The sequence below is a fragment of the Mytilus californianus genome, unplaced genomic scaffold (genome assembly GCF_021869535.1).
Source record: "Mytilus californianus isolate M0D057914Y unplaced genomic scaffold, xbMytCali1.0.p SCAF_3, whole genome shotgun sequence".
Lineage (NCBI taxonomy): Eukaryota > Metazoa > Mollusca > Bivalvia > Mytilida > Mytilidae > Mytilus > Mytilus californianus.
The window spans coordinates 60,000,966-60,026,833 of NW_026262679.1; the positions used below are offsets into that span (position 1 = coordinate 60,000,966).

Consider the following 25,868-nt stretch of genomic DNA (forward strand, 5'->3'; position numbering starts at 1 on the left):
ATTTCCGAGTGTTACATATATGCATGTATATCAATAATTATAATACCTTGAGCATTGTAGCTCCAGCCACTCTGTCTAATGGTTTCATGAGCTCTGTATCCAGTACCAAATCTTTCTTTCCTTTGAACTGCTCAAAAGATAATAATTTTGAAGTAACCAAATAGTATAGAGAATAGAAACAGGCAATGACTTTGTGCCATTTAAAAGAGCAGAAAACAGCCCATGGCCAAATCAGATAGTCTCTATTAATAATTTCAATTCATCAAACCAAATATTTTATATATAATAAAATACATTACATAAGAAAGTTATGAATATAAAAACATTTACATCATTATCATTTTGATTATAATACCTCAAAAAGTGAATATCTAAAATTTGTGAAAGTTCCAAAATGGCTAAATACTCAAAAAGCTTCCTGACGTATCATTTTTTTAATTATCTTATCATGTTTAGTAAGGTGTTGTAATGCAAGAATTATAAATTTATATATATCTACAATGTTGACAAAAATTAGGTACATGTACTCCTATTAGAACTAAGATGTTTGATCACACAGTCTTTACGTATACATATAAATGATATACAAAGCCTTCTATAGATGACACTGAAATATAAAAATAAAAATGTGGTATGATTTCCAATGAGACAACTATCCACCAAAGTTCAAATGAAGTGGATGTACACAAATTTTCTAAAAAATTGAATAAGAAGCTTTTGCAGAACACTCATTCTCAGGAAATCAGGTCCCATACGTGATTTGTTGTCCCTGTAGATATTTGAAGCCTCATCTGCTATAAAAATGTCTAAACAAATATGTTTTTGAAAGTCAAGGAAGATATCTAGCTAAAACTAACACAATTGCTACGTAGAAGAATATTAAAATTACTCCAGCCTTACACTAAAACATATTATTTTGAGTAAAACGAATGTCCCTGATGGTATAGATATTTTTTCTGTTGAGTATTTAACTTAAGAAGCTTGTAAAACATGTACCTGTGTTGCCTTTTCAGATCTATCACCATTTAGCCAATACAAATTTATGTCATTTTAAGTAGTTTGTCATAAAATAAAACCAACACAGTTTTGAGAATATATGTCACTATTTCTTTGACCAGATACGTTACTAAATTTTAATTAGACTCTATATTTATCTAAAGGTCAATTGAAAGAATGATTATGTTGCTTTTGAAGTGTTAGTCCATAGTTATAACCAAAACAAAATTATATGATGTGTATCTATAATGGTTTAGAAAATTGATAAGCTCCAAAACTAGGAAATGGCGTTTGTACGTTAATTTTTAACAGATACGTTACTATGGAATCATTTGATTACACATTAACCACTTGCATGGGATCTATTTAACTGAATAAATATGTTTTTACATATTTGATCTTACTTTTCAACAGTGAAAAATGTCCTGGAATCAGAAACATATTTGAAATAATGGACCACGAACAATTTGTTAAACAGATACGGTACCAACAGATACGTTACTATGTTTCGGTTAACGATGAAATATCGATATTATTTCGGAATTCAGACATATGAGATATCTGCCTTAATACATTTTTGTTTTGTTTAATGATCAATCAATAATATCATCAGTACAACAAGTTATCAGCTGCAACTTGCGAAGACATATGAAAGAACAACGTCAATTTTAGCAATTGTACTGATTTTAACTTGAAATTTTGATATATTTTTCGCCAATATATTAATTTAGACATTTTATCACATAGATACGAATTAGACATCTTAATTTTGTACCTACAGGATAAAAATAGTTTTAAAGTATTGTAATTCATGGTGCAAACATTAAGTAACGTATTTGTTTCCTATAGTAATGTATTTGTTGCATGCCTTGAACAGATACGTTACATCGTATATCCTATTGTTTCATTCGAGTTTGAAGCGTTACGCTCACTTCTTTGATTTCAAATATTATATATTTAAAGTTAATTTATAATTAATAGTTCCAGAACCGATATAATAGAGTTTTTAATATACAAATTGTCTTCTCAACAGATATGTGATATGTTCATTTCCAAGTTGAAAAAAATTCGTAAGGGTTCCGCGGAACCCAGTGTCTCGCCTACTTTTTCTGTTAATCGCAGAATCAACAAAAATGAGGAAGTCAATCAATAAAAATATTCCTCTTGATACTATCTTTTGATTGTAACAAGCTTCTGTTCAAGTTTGGTAAAATTCCAGGATAGTTTATGATTTAAAATAACTGTTTAAAAACTTTAACTGCAGACTGAATGTAATGTTAACTGGAAGAAAACAAAATTTCCTTCTAGATACTAGCATTTGATCATAAACAAGCTTCTGTCCAAGTTTGGTACAAATCCAAAATAGTATAAGAAAGTTATTAAAATTTTAAAAACTTTAACCACAGAGTGAATATGTTGTTTCCTGGCAGAAAATCTAAGTCCATTTAAAAGTAAAATACGGAAAAAATGGATTTATTTTTTTACCAAATTTCCTTCTAGATACTAGCTTTTGATCATAAACAAGCTTCTGTCCATGTTTGGTACAAATCCAAAATAGTATAAGAAAGTTAAAAAAATTTAAAAACTTTAACCACAGAGTGAATGTGTTGTTTCCTGGCAGAAAATCTAAGTCCATTTAAAAGAAAAAATAAGGAAAAAATGGATTTATTTTTTTACAAAATTTACTTCTAGATACTATCTTATGATCATAAACAAGCTTCTGTCCAAGTTTGGTACAAACCCAGGATAGTTTAAGAAAGTTATTAAAATTTTAAAAACTTTAACCACAGAGTGAATGTAATATTTACCGGCAGAAAAACTAAGTCCATTTATAAGTAAAATACGGAAAAAATGGAATTTTATTTTTACAAAATTTACTTCTGGATACTATCTTATGATCATAAACAAGCTTCTGTCCAAGTTTGGTAGAAATCCAGGATAGTTTAAGAAAGTTATTAAAATTTCAAAAACTTTAACCACAGAGTGAATATTTGTGGACGCCGCCGACGACAACGACGACGACGACGACGACGCCGACGGAATGTAGGATCGCTATGTCTCGCTTTTTCGACTAAAGTCGAAGGCTCGACAAAAAGATAATATATATAAACATTTGAAAAAATATATGAAATTATTATGAGCAGTTGTTGATAAATGATATTTAAATATATTTTGAGTAATATCTTGATACATACTTTATAAAAAAGAACTAATTGTTATGTATTTTGTCTTCAAGTTATATTTTATCAAGATATGGATTCAAGAACAATTCATTAACTTTTCAGAGTCTATTACTTAAGATTTATGACTATTAATAGCATCTCAGGTACCTCTAGAATAGTTTTGGAGGAAAAAATCTAAGCAATGACACTTTGTATGAAAATGTGTTTGCTAAGGAAATAAAACATGACGGTAACGTATCTGATATGTGGAAAACAGTGAACCATAGTCCTGACCACGATATTATTTTCACAGTAAGAGCTAAGATCAACCACTTTGGAAACTTTCAAATCATATATATACGAATCATTTGAGCATTATTAAAAGTTGGTTTACAGAAATTTATTTTCCAAGTATAATTTTGGCAAATGGTCCCGATTTGCTGAGAATCAGTGAGAATGTTTTCCTTACTTTAAATGAATTTTGAGTTAACTTTGAAAGAAAAATACGCCTTTGTATGGATATCAAACAGCTTATGCCATTGTATGTGATCAAAAGAAATATTAACAAGGTATAAATTGACCGCTTAAACATGGAATCTTGAGTTATATTGACTTGTTTTTTCTATAAAGGGTGGTGCTCAGTTTGAAAATCGTGAATTCACAGACTAAGGTTTTTTTTCTGATTAAGCTGTCAACAAGAAACAAATCAGAAAAAAAGCTCTCCGAACTCCCCAAATTTGAGGGACTAAAAATATATCCTAACTTCACTCTAGGTTTATAATGATTCTTTAACTTTGATATAAGATAATGATTGTGGTCTCTAATTAGCACTATTATCTCCTATATTTCTTACAGAATCGAGCAGAGATGCAAGGTCATTTCGAACCATATCTCGAATTCTTTGAACATTTGGAAAATTTGTTGTTGATCCAGCCATTTTCTTGAAAATGAAAGCAGAACTAATTTTAATCCAACTTCCGTTTAACATTGAAGTTCCGTGATTTCAATTAATATTCACAAGGATTTGTGTAGTGAGGTTCTTGATATTCAGGAAGAACTTACAAAACATGTATACTAATCTAGGACATCAGTGGCGGATCCAGGGGGGGGGGGGGGGGGGGGGGTCCGGGGGTTGGAACCCCCCCTTTTTTACGATCAATGCTTTTGAATGGGGACATATGGTTGGACCCCCCCCCCCCCCCCTTTTTTTACGAACTTAACATTAAATTAACGACAAAAACTTTCGATCAGAATATTTTTTGTCCTTCTTCCTGACTGTCAATATATACTTTTCTTCAAAGGTGGGAATAGAATACTTTCAAGTTAAGTTAAAACCCATCCATATATCTCCTTTCCTTCAAAGTTAAATGGTCGTTCCCTTAAACATAAACTGTCATATTACACATTTTCAGGGATAGACGAGCATCTAGAATTTAAAGTTGGGGATGTAGCTGCGGAACCGGAAATAGTTTTTGACAATTTGCGGACCAAATATATATTGATCCATAAGGCGGGATATATTTGACAAATGGTCTCCAGCCGCGCTCGGAAACATTTTGGAAACACGTGCTGCTTTACTCGTGATGGAAATGTCTCTAGATCTGCATATTGTTGGTGCAGACGTCATGTGGCAAAACGAGAGAGACTGTTCGGTCGAGTTCGACGTAATTTACGATATAAATATACCATCAACAGTTGACTCCTAGGAGGCAACGGGGTCAAAATGGTTCGATATGAATGTAACATTGTCACAGACCTGCCTGGGAACAGTATGGCTAACTATAGTGCAAGTCTTTGCTTTGATGCGACAGTAATTGGAATTCGGTATTTTGTTTCCGATCTAATATTCAGTTGAAAATGTTCCTGGGACCAATAAAAATTGTTCTTAATAATTTCGAAGATATCCTGTGTTGCATTGTGCATATGGTCCTCTATCAAAATTCAACTTGGACATAGAAGCTACTGAGCAATTCATGTGGTTTCAAAGGGTCTTTTCATGTTTACTTCGTGTAAACAGCATATTCACAAGTTCAGTCTGATCAACAAATGGCGATTTTGTCATACAACAGGACAAATATGGAAAAGCATTTATTATTCTTTTTATCATTTATTTCCCAATAAATTATTCGGTAATGTGGTCAAATTCCACAACAAAACATCCAGGAATGTTATCCTGCTCCATCAAAACGCTGCAAAACATCATCACTGACGGATCACAGACATTACGTCATAATCCAATTGAAATGTGATGAATTTTCGAAGTTATCTTGCTCATGTCAAATAACACTTGGCCAATTTTATTGATATGAAAAACTGCCGATATCTCTATCAAATATGTGACAAATCCTAATAATTCAATTTTAAGATTTGTATGATAATAAATAACTACTCAGACGGTAGGACTCATCAATTTAGGGGCCGATTTGAATCAATAAGGGTTGCCAACGGAGCATTCCGTATTGGATCATCATTGAACTAGTAACTTCATAAAACCCGCTATTACCTGCCATGGTATAATAGGGGTACTCCTTTAGCTCAGTAAAGAGATGGGTTACTGTATCAGGGGTACCAGATCGATTCCTGGTTAATACACAAGAGATTGAACATAATACTCTATTGTTACGTTTAGGGAGCTACCATTTGATTTTTAAGGGGGAGGGGCTAGGATGAAATTAGAAAAAAGGCAGGACAGGAGTTTTGAGTAAAAAAAAAAGGCAGGATGAGCAACTTTACAAAAAAAAGGGCAGGATGACAATTTATGTAAAAAAAGTCAGGATAAACTAATAAAAAAATGGCAGGACCGAATAGAGTGAAAAATAAAAAGGCAGGACAGATATTACAACTAAAAAAAATGCAGGACAAAATTTTTCATCTTAGCCCCCCCCCCCCCCCCCCCCCCCACATAAAAATCAAATGGTAGCTCCCTTAGTGCTTTAACTGAACAAAATACATGTTGTTTAAAGGAAAAGAATTATAGCTATATAAACTAGACGCTCTAAAGAGCTTACATGTATCGCTCACCTAGGTCTATGTGGATTTTCAACAATGGACACGCTCCAACATTGTAGACTTTAATATGATCCATTGCTAAAATCACTTTTGTGTTGTTCTTGATAGTGTGGATATATGTTTCTGTTTAGTTTCTCTCTATCTTCTATAGCTTTTGCCAAACCACAAAAAGGGTAAAAATCGTCATTTAAGGGGAAATACTCCTATAAAAAGACAACTGACAATTTACTCTACGCTGACCTATTTGCAGATCTTGTCTTGCTGATCAGTAGTCTCAGAGGAGAAGAATTTTGTAAACGTTAACCGTCGACGACGACGACGACGACGACGACGACGGACGTACATAGATGAGAATAGCTCACTCATCCCTTTAGAGTTTGATGCTTGGTATTGTCATTATTGCGTGATGACTCTCGGAGCAATGACAAGTTTCCGTTGGCGTAAATTTATAACTGTGGTCAACTTGATAACTATTCCTTTAGCTCAACTAGTACCGCTGGGGCTTTCTGTATCAGCAATATACGGATTTGTTGAATGCTAGTGTTACTATGCCATTCAGTCCTATTGGGTATACTTGTAAATAGCTTCTTCTTAATGAAGACCAAAGAATCATGACATTGTTGTAAAATAAAGCATAGAAAGTGAAACTGAAGTCCGTCAAGTGATTTTTTTTATGGCCGATCTGATTGAAACATGGCCGCCGAATATACCGATGACCTATATGGAATGCATATAAACGATTTTTTTTTTAGAAACAGTTTCATTGAAATTAGTAATAATTGCATTGATGATGATAAGATCAGTATATTGCTGGTATTAGCCGCGAAGAATTGTAGGACATGCTACCAACTGAAATACAGTTATAATGAAAAATATTAATATAACTGACAACGTGTTTTTGAAGAAAATAACAATTTCACAAATTCAATATATTAATTGTTATGCATCCATGGCTGATTAGCTGCGGGAAAAGGATTACCACTAAACACATTTTGGTAATGTATGCTATGGAAAGTAAATAATCGTCTAAATACATTATGGTGATCCATACAAGCTCTTTGAAGCCAAGTCCTGTACTACTACCTGAATGTATATGTTCGTGTTGAAAATTCCAGCTATTTTTTTTTAAGAAATGATTAAAAATTTAAATGCACTAACTGTGTCTATATACTTTTTTTCTTCAGTTAGTTTGTAGTCTTTTGCGTTTTCTATTGTTTTTTACTATTGTATCGTTATTTAAGCGTATGTATTTACTTAAGTTAATATATTCATTGACACAGATGTTACTATGTATATACATGAACCTTATTTACTTGCTCAATTTTACTTACTAGAAAAGATTTTTTTAAATGATAGGTATATCACGAGATTTTTAAAATCATTTTAGCCCCCGGGTTATCTATTTCATAATACATGTATGAGCCTAATATATCATTAGGACGAACCGAACACAAGTTTGACAATTATGATATCTACTTTACACACTGAATATTCGCCCCCGTACTACTAGGTACGTGTTGTATCGAAACACTTACATTGTATTGAATTTATTCATTTAAGTTTTCGTCTTCCTTATTATGCATATTCAAATAAGGAAACGCTGTGTCATTGAATTTAACTTGTGCTACATTCCTTGTTTTTCAATAACCTTTTATAGTTACCATGTACTGGTACCGCTTGCAGCATCTTATACAGCGAGCTAGCTCTACAATATGTGTACTTAAGTCAAAACGTACACAAACCGACCACACTTCCCGTTGTTTTTTGTTTGTTTTTTTTTACAGCTTAAAGGAAGTTTTTTTAGCATGTTTAAATATGCCCCCGCACATTTCGCTGACATTTTACTCTTCAATAGCGTACTCTAATGTACCAACTTTATCATACTTTATAAAAGGACAAATGATTTGAATAAAAATATTATTCCGGTATATAATAGGTCGTGATTAATCAATATTAAGTTTGAGGTTAATCATCCGTGTTTAACAAATATATAGATAACTGATTTATATTTATAAATACATATCTGATAGATAAAGGGAACATACTCAGCGATTTTTTTATCTCGAAGAAAATTGCCACTGTTCTGCATCGTTAGAAGGTCGCGGCTATCATCATAGTCATGGCAAGTGTGATCGAAGCAGCTATTGTGACAGGAGCTGCCCAAGGGATAGGAAAAAGTATCGCCACAAGTTTGCTAAAACAGGGTTATAAGGTAAGTGTTCGATCATTTCGTTCGAAGGTTTTAGTCGTTAAGGTTCGTTTAAAAATTAAGCTTAACCTGGGACATATCCTATTCTAAAGTTTAACAAACTATTAATTAAGGTCGCATTTATGTAATCGTTGGTTCCGCTCAAATGCAGTACGGGTGTTAAATTAATAAGTATAGAATATAAATAACGTTAAAATCACTTTCTTATGATCTTAATATTGTGTCTTACAGGTAAATTATGATGTAAGGATTGCAAAATAAATCCGATAATCCCAATTATCTTAAGACCATTGAAATAGCAGTATTAAAGGTTTTGGAACAATGTCTTGAAAGAAATTGTATGTATAAAGGTTCTTAATTATAATTTTTTTTTTTTATAAATCTGTTTACATGTATTTGAATCCATGCTTGACCACGATTAAATAACATTATCATAAAATAAACGTTTTCTTGTTTGCTTATGGAAATCGGTATCAGAACGACGATTTCGTGTCTTGTTGAAAATTAGTACGATTTCACGAATAAGCCTCTTGAATGAGCCAGCAATATACTTTACTGTGATACAATGTATTAATAAATGAACATAATTTACGGGTCACAAGCCGGGACAAATTATATTGAATATTCAGGATCGGTATTCATTTTGGAAGACTTCTGTGCGTTTATGTAATTTTCATTGAAGTGGTATGGCAAACTAACACCGTATGTGTTTCACTCTCAGGGCCGATATGATCCTCCTTAATCGGACATGTTATGGGTCCTATTGGAATTTGAATATTTTATAACGTCTAAATAGTATACTAACAAGATTTTAAAACATCGTTAACAAACGTTTGTAAAAAATATTTAACCATTCACTTTGGAGATGAGGACATTCACAATTTCGATAAAACAAAATATCTCATGTATACATCCATAACAAAAGAAAATCTATTTCTATTTCAAAGATAACAAATGGATAATATTTGATAATTTTTGCTTTATGACAATGTAACCCTTATTTATTAGTTAAGTAGATTCGTAAAATTATATTTTTAATTCAAGCTTTGGTTTTTAATTTAATTCACAGAAAAGTGTAATAATTATATATTTTGTTCTTATGTTACATCACTGTTCCATGTAAGGGAGAGGGTTGAGCGCTCCCAAACATGTTAAACCTCGCATCATTCTTTATGTAAAATTAAGAATGGAAATGGGGAATGTGTCAAACAGACAACAACCCGACCATAGAACAGACAACAGCCGAAGGCCACCAATGGGTCTTCAATGCAGCGAGAAACTCCCGCACCCGGAGTGTCCCAAGGCAGGATCCTGTAATCCATTTGTACCAGTTTCCCTCATTACCGTTCTTGTTTTGTACAAAAATCAGGCCGGTGGTTTTCTCTTTTGAATTGATTTACATTTAGTTAGGCTAGTGCCTTGTATAACTTACTATACGGTATTAGTTTTGTTCACTGTTGACGGCAGTACATTGCCCTAAAGCTGTTTACATTCTCATTATTTAGTCTCTGGTGGATAGCTGTCTCATTGGCTATACCATATTACATCTCACTATTTTTATTTAATGTTGATAGAACATTAAACTTCACGCTTGAAGCTTTATAACTGTGTCTTCATTTCTTAATCATGTGTAACATAACGGGTGCCGCATGTGGAGCAGGATGTGCTTACCTTTCCGAAGCACACGATATCACCCTCGTTTTGATGGGGTTCGTGTGGCACAGTCTTTAGTTTTTTTATTTAGTGTTTTGTAGACTGTTTGCCTTTTCGCAGTTTTTTTCATTTTTTGGCACGATTTTGTCGGTCTATCCTCGACCTATGTGGTTTGTTTCTCCCTTTGGAATCTTCTGTCTCTTTTTTTCTTACTTCCATTAAGTTTGCCCGCGTAAAAAAATAGTAGGATGACATTATCACGAGTTCTGATTCCAAGAACACTTTTGTTGAACGAGATGGCCCTTCATTTGATTATTTCCATATAGAATGTATTATATCATGTCGGTGTCAAAACAAAACCACCGACCTATTGATTCACCAGCAGGTGTATTGACCACAAGTCATGTACACTGGATTTTTTGCCCTTATATTTGGTCAATTTTCACCATTATCAGTTCAGTAAATAGTCTTTTGGAGTTTGAATCTTTAATTTTTATTCATTATATATATATTTTTCTGACATTGAATTAGATTTTCATTTTTGACCTGGACTCAAATTTGGGACCTGCCACAGAAAAAGATCTTTGTCAAAAGTTTGGAGAAACAAAGGCAACTTTCATCAAATGCGATGTCACAGACAAGGAACAGTTCATAGGTTAGTTTTTAATCAACAGATCATCCTTGCGTTATATTTCTAGAAGATTAAAAGTTAAACCCCTTGCGTGTTTTATTGGTGCATATACATTTTGCGTGAAAATGATTAATAGGCATGTTAAAAGTAACTGCAAAGTCTTTCAAATATAATGAATATTCTCGATATTTTAAGGACATCCTGTATCTTAAATTACCTAAGTGTTGGGTACAATTGCTATTTGCATTTTTTACTAGTCATATTTTTTGTTCACATTACGACATTGACTTTTATGATCTATTGGAAATCATTAATGGAAATTTGTTTGGTACTGAAAAAAACTTGTTTTAACCACAGGCACTTGTCTCTGAAAAAAATTTCCTATATACCTTGATATAACACATATTAAGGTATATAGTAAATTTTATTCTGAGACATATTAAGGTATATAGGAAATTTTTTTCAGAGACAAGTGCCTGTGGTTTTAACACTGCAATTTTTCATGATGTGCATGCCTAAAGTAAAGAAACTTGCCATTGGTTGTTTTTCATTGACATCTGCTCAAACCTTTATATATAACCATTCATATTTCCAGGAGCTTTTAACGAAGCTGTGAAGACATGTGGTCATATATCGGTGATGGTTAATAACGCTGGTATAGCTGACGAATACAATTTTGAAAAATGTATAGCTGTGAATTTGGTGAGCAGATTCTTATATCCGCTATTTTCATTTGTTAGTCTCATTTTGAATGTGTTATTTTTTATATTTCTTCTTTTTTTTCAAGTATCAACCTATACGAGGGTCGTAATGGGGTAACCTTCATGACGAATAACGGTAATATTTGGTGCATGACGATAAAATGTACGACTGATTTTGACGAATCACGTTATTTTTTTCCCAAAAAAATAACGGTAACGGATAATTATTTGAGCCTTCTGAGGAATCACAGTAGAGGATATTTTGACGAATCACGATAACATTTTAACCAATTTGACGATAGCCGAAAATGACCGTTTGACGCCTTGTGGTAAAGAGCATTCCTACCCTCCTATACCCACTTATATATTTAATGGCAGTACATTATTCATTCACTTAAATATAATTTCCGATTTCCTCTTGTTTTTTTTATTGAATCTTTCCTGAACGAACACATTTAATTATATTTCCTGATACGTTTATTGATTAAATACAAGTCTCTGAACTGTATATTAACATTAATACTTTCAGTGCAACTTCAATTGAAAAATAATGAAATATGTTACCTATCAAAGGCTCACGAAACTGTGATTATATGTTAAATGAAAATTACATATCATAAAAATAGATCTCATAATTGTATTCTGTTTGATGTATGTCAAAATAAGATCAGATATCGACAGCAGCTGTATAAAAACAGTTAAGAATGAGTTCTTCAATATATATATACTTGAGAGTTGTGCGTGAGTAAGGGTAGAAACTAAATACCCGGTAGAACAAAAGGGGGAGTAGATTAAAAAAATGAAATAAATAGGGTAATGACAGTCTTTCTCATGTATCCTGCCAAAAATCCTTAATACAGACTTTTGGTTTCCGGCCAAAATCATTTGTTATATATAATATGATCTCATCAGTTTGTTCATTTAAATATTTTCAATGCATCAATTATGTAAACAAACCACTGTGTTGGTTAGTAAAGGTTGGTAAGGAAAATCTATTCACAAATAAATGCACTTTTTAATTAATAAATGACTAAGTTAACCGCAAAATTTCGTAAGGGTTCAGGGAAATGAAAGTTTTTTTTTTTAAATAAGGCATATCCATTTTTAGTTACAGGTTGTCACTTTAACTGAACATTGAAACAACCAAGCACGCTATGTTTCCCAATGACCCTTAACAAGATGTATATAAAATAAAAAGTAAAAATTAACGATATTACAATCGATTCTTTAAAAATGCTGACATGTCCTGTAGATAACAGATGTCTCATCTTTCCTGTATTAGATTATGATAAAAAAAAAATTCCTATATAAGGGAGCTACCATTTGATTTTTATGGGGAGGGGCTAGGATGAAATTTGAAAAAAATAGGCAGGACAGGATTTTTGAGTAAAAAAAAAAGGCAGGATGAGATTATTTGCCAAAAAAAAAGGCAGGATGACAATTTATGTAAAAAACAAGTCAGGATAAACTAAAAAAAAAAAGGCAGGACCGAATAGAGTGAAAAATAAAAAGGCAGGACCGAATAGAGGGGAAAATAAATAGGCAGGACAAAATTTTTCATCCTAGCCCCCCCCCCCCCCCCCCCATAAAAATCAAATGGTAGCTCCCTAAGTGTTATATTAAAGTATATAAGATTTTTTTTTCTTACACAGAAAATGGATATAAGCCACGGAAAATTTGGCGGGAAATAATTATCTCTAGATTTTTCTTACATTTATCATTGGCCTGTGGATATAAGCCACGGAAAATTTGGCGGGAAATAATTCTCTCTAGATTTTTCTTACATTTATCATTGGTACCTTTCTTCTTTGAAAACTGTGAAAAATAACAAGGATTTCATAAGATTTTCGAATATGGCTGTTAAAACTATATTTAATAATATTATGAAAGAAAAGTAGGGGTTAGCGGGCAAAATCATTTCATGGCACTACAGGGATTAAACCAGAGGAATCTGAATATCTGGCAGAATTACAAAACAAGAGAAGCGAACATCCTTAAAATGATTGACTTATCAGATCAACATAGATCACAAAGTTTACTTCATTAGCACTTCGTATACATCAAACTCGCCTAGCTTCGCTTTCATTTTGATTCTGTCGCCATGGAGTCAGGTGATATATTTCGAAATAACAATTATAGTTTTTTTATAAAACTTTTAGTAGAATCATACAAATCAAGGTTTGTACGCAGCTAAATAGTTAGACATGTGTGAGAATCCATTTACTTTCTTGAACATTACTATAGATACTGTTCTATAGAAAATGGGATATTATTGCACAAGTCAAGACAAGGTGACAATAGTTATGAGTTACAAAGTTAAGATAATTAAATTGTTATTTTGATACAACAATTGAAAAAAACAACCAATTTATTTTATTTGAAGAAGTCAGGGAAATTACAAATATCTTGTTGCTGCACTTGTCCATTTTCTTTCCCTTCAAATTTTCTTTCAAATAAATTCAAGTAGATTTTTTACGAAAAATTATACATTGGCTAGCATTAACACAGCACAAAACAATAATATAATTTAGGCTTTAAACAACATTTTTCTCCTAGTATAACAAAGCTCTTCTTGCAAAGTGTTTTTGTCTATTCAGATTGGAGTGATTCAGGGTTGTAACCTTGCTATGGACCATATGAGGAAGGATAAGGGTGGGAAAGGAGGAACCATAGTTAATGTGGCTTCAATGGCAGGTAAATTTAGAACAACAGTAGTTAGCCAATGTTCATTCTTACAAATTGATGAAGAAGAAAAACGAAAGTTACAAACAAAAAACGAGGGAATCGCATGAACTCCAAAATGGAGAGAGACCGCATGTTTCGACATGGCAGTAGTCTCCAGTTGTTCATGCATCACCCGCCATGTGAATCCACATTCAGTCAAAATGTCACAATCGGTAATAGGACGCATTCGGCAAATTTGCAGATTAGACGGCTATTCTGATATCTAAAGATCTATGATAAATAAATTAAAAAAATATTGATCGGGCTGTCATGTAACACTATACAGTCACCTGGATCAACGTGAGTGGTAAAGGGCTATATGCGTGCAACGTGCTTAAAGCACGTATTTTACCGTGTTTCGTGCAAATTGGTAAGTTTTATTTTAGTTTTTTGGATCATGAAACGACCATTTTCATTTCCCGTTCGTCCGTGCATACACTTTTCCTTTACGACCCTCATTAGCTACATTGAAACGGCCCACAACATCCGTTCACATGACATTTTGAAAAGGGCAAACTAGTATATAAGTTCTGCCTGTCGGGCAATTCACATGCAAGATTGCTACACGAATAATTTTTACGTTATACGTTTAAATATTTGGGCGTGTTTAGTGAAGGTTATCTAAAAAGCACGAGTGGTGCTCATATAAGTTTGTATTAAAATGTTAACTATGAATGTGAAAACGAAATCAATTGTGGCAGCCATTGAAAAGTCTCGAAAATAATGCTTTCATGAAATAAATGTATGCTATAGTTGTTACGCTGAAATGTCTTTGATTTGATGGATATTCAATTTGTTGGAAAACGTTAAAAACAAGATAGACTGAGAAAAAAAAAAACGTTTGGAATCTTCTCTCTGTAGTGTATATATACAAATTGTACGTTTTAAAATTTACTTGATTTAGCTAGGTAACTTTTTATTTAACCTTTATTTCAGCTATTGATGCACACTTCATCCTTCCAACGTACTGTGCGACAAAGAGCGGAGTACTCAATTTTACTAAAGCATGGGCTGTGAGTACAACATGCTATATTTTTGAATAATATTACAAATAATATCTTATTACTGGTGTCCTATAGCCATTTTTCATCAATGCCAATTTGTCTGAGCGCGATTTGGGGGGAGGGGGGACAGGCCTATCCCCTTTATTAGCTCGAGAAGCTGATCCCCCATTGTAGTTACGTCGGCGACGTCAGTTGGAAATTAATTATCTATACAAGGAATTATTTAAGCGTTTCCACACCATCATCGTATAATTATACATCATGTGAATTCAATATCAGATGATTTAGCCTAACATTGTTAGATCTGGAAATTTTTGTTTTCTCTCAGCTAGAACCCTTGCTTCTGTGACATCGTGGCAACACCGCCTGCACTGTGTCCAGCGCCCTAGACCCCTCGACCAACTAGGCACGATAAAATATAGCTTTCGTTAGTTCAGTAATGCCTTACCTCGTCGGCTTTATTTAGGACTGTAACACATAAGTTGTGCCTTCCAAAAAACGTCTAAAACAATCAATGCCTGGTGTTAGAAAAACCTTAGTGTTTCGAACAATTTAACATTTTGTGAACAGTGACCATATTAATGATATCATGTCAACGCGAGAGACAGGTTTCATATATAGAGACCTTTTCGGAAATTTGAACATTAGGAGACAGACGTTGGAGTTGCTTGAAATCATGTTAAAAACTTGTATAAGGGACAGAAGAAGGAGGAAAGAGAGCAAGAACGTGATTAAAAAAACTCAACGTCTGCCTCCTTATTCAATAGTAATAAAAAAATTGATAGGAACATAACAATTTTTTTAAGAAAACAAAGACCTTTGCGTTCTATCAGTGTAATTGTAAACGATTATACCGAGATTTGCCGTCGGTGTTTGCAGGTAAACTTATTATATGTCTACACGATAGCCAAAACAAAGTCGACTGACCATTTTCAATCGTGTATATAACAGTATTCTAATAATATAAATTATTTTTTTCTTTGATTGGAAGGCCATACTAGGTCTACAAAAATTACACGATATCTTAAATATGACGATCAAATTGTCGTTATTAAGAAATTTGCTATTTTTGAAATTTTATTTGGGACAACACCTAAACGCATGATTTGAGTCATTGATATTTTTGCTTATAATGATGATGATGAATTGCTAATTAATAGGTGAAGTTCTAGCTGCGCATTTGATAGTTACGTACGTGACATATTGTACATGCCAATACGTAAAACGAAAAAATATTACCTTTAAATTAGAAGTAAAAGGGTGGGTTAATTAGAGCGAGGAAAAGTAACATTACGAGAACTGCGTTTAAACCATTAAAATTTAAAACTGAAGCAAAAGTGAAAATTACAAATAAAAAAAAAAAACTTTAAAAACCGGCACTCCAATGAGCCTGAAACGTTCAGCTGGTTAATTTACCCATCTATTGTTGACAAATTGAGCACTGTCAGAAACAAAGATTGCCTTAACAGGCTATGTTTTTAGTTTATCATATCGAAACCAAATGAGAACCGTGTGTAGAAGTTTGGGTTAAATCAGGAAGTAGTTTCAGCGTCGAAGATGGAAATGTAATTTTTCATATCGTTTCAACGGTAACAAGTTACCATCAATACCGCCATGTTTACCACCCGATCAACATTAGATGGAGATCGTTTGTAGTGAGTCTTTAAATTATCAATTCCGTCAAAAGGGCAATGTATTTCACTCTGTAATTTCAAAGGGATTTGTTTTTTTTGTTTGTTTTTTTTTGGGGGGGGGGGGGGCTATCAGAATAAAAACTATTTCTGTCGGCTATGTTTTTCATCCGATCAATATCAAACATTAGAATAATTGCTTTCCATACAGTCATCTTTCCTGTCAAGTTAGTTTAAAGCTGGTTAACGGTTTCAAAGAAAAGGATGACAAATGTGACTATCAATTGGAATTATGTGCCAACAATGCCGTCATATGTTTTCCACCGAGCAAAATATACCGAGATTCGTTTCTGTAGATTCTCTAAATTATCGTCAGTTCGATAAAGTTTCAAAATATTTTGCCCAGCAATTGCAGAGGAGACGATTTCGAAAAAACGATCTATCGAATTACATATTGCCACTTGCAGCCATGATTTTTAAACTGATCGTGACCAGAAAGTTTAAGTTCTACAAAACTTTCTATTCATGAGTCCTGCCAAGTTATGGTCAAATTGGTTTGATTGTCATAAAGCAAACGATGAATGTAAATTGTCTATGGGTTGATGGACGGCGCTGTGACCATAGCTCACACGGCCCTTTGGGTCAGGTGAGCAAAAAATGAAACATAGCCTACTGTCATTTAGTGCCGATTACATTATTTTTTTAAGAGTAACATCTGGTCTCTTGTAGATTCAGTGACAGTACAGGATGGACTTGTTTTGATGGTAGTGAATATTACAAAAGTGTAATTTCTTTCAAGTTTGGTAACAACAGGCTCTTTTTAAAAATTGTAAATCTTTTCTTTGATTCGTCTATTTTTAGAAACGTTGGCATGTATCCATGTTAGATGTAAACAACCGGTCCTGACGGGGATCATGAACGCTTAAACAAATCAAATTACGATTATTCTCAAACATATGCTGTCGTTTAATGTGATATAAGCCTTTATTAATAACATCGGAGTTCATGTTTTTTTCCAATTACTTGCAGCCTGTTAAAAAAAATATTACAGACAAGTGGATTCCGTGTAAGACGTGCATAGCTTGGGATCATGGTTCAATCTCTGCTTCGCATAAGCTAACATCCCACAAAATGATTACAAATGTGTCAGTTTCCTTCAGAACATGTTTTTATGAATTCATAGCACTATGATGAAGTCTGAAAGACACTTGCTATTGATTGTGATAATTATGTTATTATGGTTATAGTTTTACTTTTTAATTAAAATCGCTTTCAAACAACATGTAGGGCGTCAACCACTACTACACTAAAACCTTGGAATTTTACCTAGCTATCTTTTGACATCGAGTATATTTTCAAACCCCAAAACTCAGTTACAGTTACCGAAATATAATAATCGTATTTTTTACTACTTTTTACGAACACATGTTAACATGTGTTAAAAAAGAAGCTAGCAAAATCAGCTATCAATTATAAACTGGCCAGTTATAAGATTACATGCGTTGTGAATATGTGATCCTCGCAGCTAATTTACACAGCAAATGCCTTTCTATCGACCAACTAACACATATTCTCAAAGCCCCTCGCACTATGTATGTGTAAGAGAATCATCAATGGTAATTCTTTTCTTCATGATTAAGTACAAGCGTTAACAAGTATTTATCACGAAGAAAGGGATTATCATTCTCTTACAAACTTAGAATATTGTAAAGTGATTAAGGCTCGAACAATCTATGCAGTTGCTATATTTGTCCGGCTAGCCGGAAGAAAAGTGATGTGACTAATTGCCCGGCTAGCCAAATTATCAATGGTGGGACTATTTTTCAAGTTATCCAGTTGAATATTGATGCATCTATTTGTCTGGATAAACCCATAATAATGGCTAGTGTAATGATGTATGTCCAAAATTTTCTATACAAATACATGTAACAGATGATAGCATAATTATCCCGAATATTGCTTTTTTTGTAAAAACAGTATACTTTAATTGTTCATAATTTTCACTTGAGACCAAATCAGACAAATTTACTTTTAACAACAAAGATATTAGCAACATTGGCTTTGAAACGGACCATTTTGTGAAAACTGTGAAAGAAGAAGAAGAAGAAAAACAACTCTAAACTTGGGAGACCTAATTAAACTACTAGTATTTATTTCATTTACATAGGTTTCCTCCCTGTTTAACGGAAGAGGAACTGACACAGGAAAACTTATCAATTTACATTGTTAAGTTTACTTTGAATATACATCATATTCTATAACTACTTTTCTTTAAAATACAATTTTAGGAAGCGATAACAAAAAAGGGAGATGTTGCAATCCAATGTTAAGTTACTTCGTCTTAAAACCTTTATCTTGAAAAACTCCTTTTTCGGATACACCAAATATGATATATTAAAAACTATACTAACTATTTATTGTTAAAGGAAACTTGCAGCGCACCCTATATCGCTTAAAACATATTGATATATCGTTTAAACTAGCTTCTGAATACGACTGAAGAAAACATTTTCGTTTCAGTTTTTAGTTTTCCATAATGTATTAATTGGAAGTCAGAAAATATGTTTTGAGATAGTTAAACGGTACATGTATGGACCGAAAATGTGAAAAGAATAAAACTTTGAGGTCATTCATTTGGAAATTTGATTACGAATGTCACGAAGGTCTAGGAACTGGGTGTTTGATTTGATTTGATTTTTCCCAAATTTGACAATGCTTAATACACATTTTTTCCAAACTTATACATGCTAAAGCCAACATTATTGTATTAGTACAAAAATCAATGCTTTCGATCATTCAATTCCTAATTAAATAATATAGATTGTTAGAATATCATGATTTTCGATTTCAGTTGTCCTTGAATCTCTTTTAAAAAATTTGATCTTTATTTGAGTTCATACTATCGAATTCGGCTGTTAAGTTATGAAAACTGGAAAATGTATCACAATGAACATTGATACCGCCGTTTTCAGCAATGATCCCAACATCAGTGTCAAGGACTACACACGGCCACCTCAGTGATGCTTCTGATGATAATATTACCGCGCACACACGCACATGTGATAAAGTGACATGCCCATTGCAATTGCCGAACAATAGTCCTAGCATTATTCGTCCGGCTAGCCGGGCAAATAGCCACTCCGAATAATCTTATGATGGGTTTTTAATCAAGAATTTGTTTCATAGTTTGTGCAATGTTTATAGTTAATGCATGACTTCCTTTTTAAATATTTCGTTTGTGGATTAGTCTTATTGATGTAAGGGCTCACTTCCCATATACAAAGTGATAGGACGTGCCGCTGGAATAGGTCACATTTTCCAGCTTGATAATATGTGAATAGGTGGGGAAAACTATCAGAAATATATGATAAGGTCAATAAAGTTCCTATTACTTGTTATATGAAAAGCCCTATAATTTTTTCACAGCCGAAAGTCCCGCCGGTAAACATTACATAAGGAATCTGAGCCTCAGATTTGATCTCCGAGCAAAGAGGATATTTTACCGACTGTATTTTTATCCACAAATTTTCCCTCTTTTGACACTGGTATTCCACTTTTCCAACACACCTCACGAAACCCAACCAATATGGGAAAAGGTTACACTATTAACTACGCAATATACGAAAAGGTATACATTTTTAAAATCTAAATTATATGAAAAGGGTGGGTATGACAGAACCACAGCGGTGACCCCTATCAATTAAGTATTGAACCCCCCCCCCCCCCCCCCCCCCCCCCGAGTGCAAGGGCAGTCTCATAATTTTTGAAATTTTAATAAATTGTGTTTTAGACAGTAGGTGACACAACAGTAGGTATATGAATGTAAATTATGTAATAGTTTAGTGAGGAATTATCTTTTGTTTATTTACAATTCAAATCAATAAATTCAAAATCTGAGTTACAACTAAATTTTATCTCACAGTCAATATTTCCACCTTTTACATCGATCAAATATTACGTAATTAACTAAAATTGAAATGTTCAAATAAAATGCATTTTTTATGAAATTCAAACGTTATTTTAATTTCCCGTATTTCCTGCGGATACATTAATCTGGGTTTCGGTAGGCGTATTTGCTAAATATTAAGGTTATATTGAATTTCAATGTATTCCTTCTTTTTTTTTTTTGCATTGCTTTGATAATATTTATTTTTTCATAATTCTGAAGTTATAAATATTCACACAATAGCATTGATTATCAATTTTACTGCACTGGTAAACTTCAAACTTATTTGGATTTTTTTTGTTTTTTTGTTTGTTTCGAAATTCAACTTTTATTCAGTTTCAAATCTTTATCCTTTCAAGCTAATACATGTGCTTCGGAACAGTTGTAACTCATTTACAGAAATTCTTTGTTTTGAACTGTAAATAGGCCTAAACAAAAGGATAATCCCTTACTAAGAACATGATTTACATTCATTCTTCACAATTAAGGAACACCAAACCCAACAATTTCATTGGTCGATAGCACTTTGCTATATTCTAATTTCGTATTAAATGTCTTTCCATTGACTAAACTTTTATATATTAATTGATTAATATACGGTATGGTGTTTACTCATTGTTGATAGCCTTACGGCGGAGTATAGTTGTTAAAGTCTTTGTTGGAAACTTGTTTCGTTGCAATCTTTCAACATCCCTTTTTTGTATGTAGTCACCTGTATTAACAAATTTTATATGAAAACAAAATATATTCCTTAAAAGGAAATAAAATGACAAAATTTATAATATATTTTTGTATACTAGTATCGCAATAAATATTATGATTGATTTGCACATGTCTTCATTGGTTTTTTAAACTGTTGTTTTGAGGTAATATTTCAGTTACTCGGCTGTATAATTTAACCACAAATGTATAAGTTACATATGTATCACATAACCACGTGTATCACGTACATAACCACAGATGTATCACATAACCACAGATGTATCATCATATAATATTGCGTTATTTCATAATATTATGTTCCTTCAGAAAAACTCGGGTGTAAAACCACTCACCGGGAACATGATATGTTCATTGTGCAATCTAAATATTTTACCAGGGATAACGCTTACATTTCATTGACACTTACGAAAATAAGGAGCAAGTGCGATAGAAAAATTATATAATTCCATATACTACACAGCAGGAAGGCCCCTGACAAGATCACTTCCAATCGATTTTTGTACTAGTAAGCCGCATGCCTCCTATCCGTATCCTATACACAGCATTTAATAATTCATTAGTTAGAACTAGGAAGTTATAACTCCCATAAAAACCATTAGATTGTTTTCAATCAAGTACTGTGGATGTAGTATTTTTCTTTGGATACCAATTTTCGTGGATTTCGTTGGTACAAGTGAACCACAAATTTAAATGTTCCACTAATTGCAAACTTTATATAAATCTGCATGCAGACTTTAGCCAAACCACGAAATCAAATATCCACGAAAATGCATGTTTTCGTTTATCTACGAAATTTGGTACCAACGAAAATGAATGAATCCACAGTATATGTTTACCACAGTGGACAAGAGTTGTCTCATTGGCAATCATACCACATCTTCTTTTTTATATAAAACTACATGTACAGGCGTTTTCCGCATAAACCACCACTCTAGATTTGTTCACTAATTTTCTCTCATAGTATTGCAATTGGTGATAACTGTTAGTCCTTCCTTTAAAGAAAAATGTCTTGAAACCAAAAAAAATAAGGAAAATAAAACAGTGTAGGAAGAAGACAAAAATATAATCAGAATTATCTTTGCACTAACAGATGTAAAGAACATACATTTAACAACAATTTTAAACATTTTATACTGTGAGATATTTGACACTCCTAATACTTTATTACAACTTGGACTTGTGTTTAAAACTTTTTTGAATTTTAGACTAACTTGTAGTTAAAATATATATACAAGACACATAAAATTAGGGCTGCAAAAATAATTACCTTTTTAACATAACAAACATTACAATCTTTTTCAGAAAAACCCAAAATGTGAAGAATATGGATTGACATTTTTGTGTTTGTGTCCTGGCTTTGTTGATACTGAAATGGTACGCACAGGAGGTCCACACTGTTTAAATCCCCAAATTTTTGAAGTAGCAAAATCGTCAGGACTATTGAAGTAAGTTAAGAATACTAGTAGTACTTATTACATTGGAAGGTTCATTAAATGAAGACTATGATAGTATGTAATTATACTTTAAAGAAGAGTGCAAACGCTAAAGTGTCTCGCCTGCTTTACTGATCATGATTGAATTTATGCTGAAAATATTTAAGATAGAGGTTGTCCCAATTCAGGAGCCTCTGACCTTTGTTAGTCTAGTATGTTTTTTAATTTTAGTTCATTTATATGTTTTGGAGTTTAGTGTGACGTCCATTTTCACTGAACTAGCACACAATTTTAGTTAGGGGCCAGCTGAGGACCACCTCCGGGTGCGGGATTTTCTCGCTGCATTGAAGACCCATTGGTGGCCTTCGGCTGTTGTCTGCTCTTTGGTCGGGTTGTTGTCTCTTTGATATATTCCCCATTTCCATTCTCAATTTTATTAACTATACATATTACATGAACTAAACTTTATCAATGACCCATGTAAATGAGGTTATGGTCAGGTGAACCCTGACAGACGGACATGTTCTTACAATCATTCCATACACCAAATATAGTTGATTCATTACATATAGTATCTGAAAAATAAAATTGAGAATGGAAATGGGGAATGTGTCAAAGAATCAACAACCCGACCAAAGAGCAGAAAACACCTTCTTAATCAAATTAGAAAATTTAACGTTGACAAAAGAACAATGAAAATGAGGACGGACATGTTAATCTTACAATAATTCCATACATCATTATAGTTCACCTATTGCTTATAGCATATGAGAAACCGAACTTACTACGAACACTTTACTTTGACCAATGAATCAAGAAAATGACTTCCAAGGTCTGATGAACTCGGTCAGACGGACATGAGCACCTTTTATGCAATTCCATACACCAGATATAGTTGCTTTTTTGCATATCAGTATCTGAGAGAACTATCAACCATCAAAATAAGGTCAATGTAGGATGAACGATGCTAGACAAACTTGTAAATCTTAAAATCATTCCGTGCACCAAACAAAGTTGACCTATTGTTTAACTTTATATTTGAGATATGGACTTGGACACGAAAAAAACATTGATAATTGACCAATGAAATGGGATAAAGATCAGGCGAACCCTGTCTGGCTGACATGTAGACCTGGCTAGGACCCCATTTACCAAATATAGTTATTCAAAATAAAGCGTTATACAAATAGTAAACGCTGTAGCTGGATTAGCATCCCTATATATTGCATTCTGTAACTTCGTCTCAGACGAGACAATAACACTGTATATATTTTTTTACCATCGTGAGATTTTAAAAGGTTGAAAAAGTCAACAAATGTATTTGATGAAAAACATAAACACACAAAAACTCATAGCAGATAAAGAAAGTCCTTACGTAATAAATAAGGAAGGGATAATGTGTGTCAGAACTATGCAAATATTTAGATTATATAAAGTAACTTATACATTCCGTCTAATAATCGGTGGGGCAATAAGTCATTCAATTTAAGGATGTACTGAGGTGAGGTTTAGGAATTTTTGTCAGATGTTCGGACTACTTGGTTTTTTTTCCTACGATACAAGGTAAAATATTTTGCCCCATAACACCCATTTTTCTTTTCATATAAGACTTCAATAGCTCTAAAAAGGTCATTTACCAAAATTTAAGCAGATTCTAAATTTCTTTTCTTTCGATTTGAGACCCAAATAATACCAATGCAAACATAAGGTAAAAGTCCGAGTCAGCCTTTTCCCGCCATTTTAAAAAAATAAATATCTCGAAAAGGAGGTCCATAACCTATCGATATTTTTAGCTTATTTTGTTCCATAACTAATGCTCTTCTGACTTATAGTATCAATTTTAAATTCTAGATTTTTTTATTTTCACCTAAGTACATCCTTAAGATTAATTAACATGAAAGTTCCTCCCTGTCATATGCTGTACAGCTAGACACATACATATTTGGGATTCTAACACATAAACGGAACATCAAGGAACTGAAACAACCAGGAGCTTCTGCACATCTGCTTACCCTTCCGGAGCACCTGAGATCACTCCCAGTTTTTGGTGGTGTTCGTGTTGCTTAGTCTTACTTTTCTATGTTGTGTTCTGTGTGCTATTGTTTGTCTGTTTGTCTTTTTCTTTTTTAGCCATGGCGTTGTCAGTTTATTTTCGATTTATGAGTTTGAATGTCCCTCTGGTATCTTTTGCACCTCTTTCATACAAAATGTGCTTCGGTCAACGCTTTTACAGCCCAATTCAATTTAAACAGCAGGATTCATTTCTAAAAATATAGTAAAATTCCAAATTATCTAGATATGTTTTTCTTTTGACAGACTGGAAACAATTGAAGATGCCTTTTTGAAGCTGATGAATGATAAACAAAATGGTTCTGTGTTAGAAGTTTCAAAATTCAGAATAGAGTATTTAAAACAAACTTCTGTAATGCAAGTAAACAATGACAAAGAAACGTCCTGATTAGATATTGTGAATGAAAAACTTTTCATCAACGCTGAAAGAAACCTCAGTCATTAGTCATTGATTCTGCATACGTGGAGCAGAAAAGCTGACATGCATTGAAAAAAGGCAAGCTAGAATAGGGTGAAGGCTATTCCAGGATGTACACCTCATGATATATTTTGTTGTAAATAAAATTCTGTTACAAACGAAAATAAAACTTATGGATTATGAGGTATACAAAAAATATTGTCAAACAATGCCCCCTTTTCATTATTTTCCTGGAATAATCCTAAGGTAAAAGTGGTCATCTTGAAATCATGATTTTTGAATGTTGGGCAATACCAAATTGAATTTCAATGTTCGTGTTTTCTTTTTTCTTTTGTCTCATGTATTGTAAATAGAATGTCATCAAGATTGTTTTCTGACATTTTGGCCGAGTGTTAGTTATTAATTATGTAATTAATGTTTATCCCCCATAAAACCATTATATTATACTAACTTTGATAACAATAAAATAATTTCATTTGAAGTTTGTTGTAAATAAAGCATCAGTAGTATACCGCTATTCGAAATTCATAAATCGATTGAGAAAAAAACAAATCCGGG

The 25,868-nt window shown here is 32.9% G+C and overlaps 2 protein-coding genes across 2 annotated transcripts in view; one reads left to right on the forward strand and one right to left on the reverse strand.

The window, feature by feature from the left end:
* The window catches only part of LOC127733075 (vacuolar protein sorting-associated protein 33B-like), a 50,280-nt gene extending 46,178 nt beyond the window's left edge, over positions 1-4,102 (reverse strand). Inside the window, exons 1-2 of the mRNA XM_052242352.1 lie at positions 4,012-4,102; positions 47-127 (exon numbers count right to left, since the gene is read on the reverse strand). Of these exons, the coding sequence (XP_052098312.1) occupies positions 47-127; positions 4,012-4,095 (165 nt within the window). The 5' untranslated portion in view covers positions 4,096-4,102. The remainder of the gene's footprint in view (positions 1-46; positions 128-4,011) is intronic.
* Positions 4,103-8,127: 4,025 nt separating this feature from the next.
* On the forward strand, positions 8,128-25,791 carry LOC127733087 (15-hydroxyprostaglandin dehydrogenase [NAD(+)]-like). Its single transcript, XM_052242379.1, has 7 exons — positions 8,128-8,379; positions 10,561-10,684; positions 11,256-11,362; positions 13,959-14,055; positions 15,022-15,098; positions 22,692-22,834; positions 25,139-25,791. The coding sequence occupies exons 1-7, from the start codon at positions 8,287-8,289 to the stop codon at positions 25,278-25,280; spliced, it is 783 nt and encodes a 260-aa protein (XP_052098339.1). The 5' UTR covers positions 8,128-8,286; the 3' UTR covers positions 25,281-25,791.
* The last annotated feature ends 77 nt before the right edge of the window (positions 25,792-25,868 follow it).

Excerpts from the sequence above, each read along its gene's own strand:
- LOC127733087 (XM_052242379.1), top strand. The coding sequence starts at position 8,287 with ATGGCAAGTGTGATCGAAGCAGCTATTGTGACAGGAGCTGCCCAAGGG. Across the intron at positions 14,056-15,021 it reads TAATGTGGCTTCAATGGCAG|CTATTGATGCACACTTCATC; the intron begins GTAAATTTAGAA and ends CCTTTATTTCAG. Across the intron at positions 15,099-22,691 it reads ATTTTACTAAAGCATGGGCT|AAAAACCCAAAATGTGAAGA; the intron begins GTGAGTACAACA and ends AATCTTTTTCAG.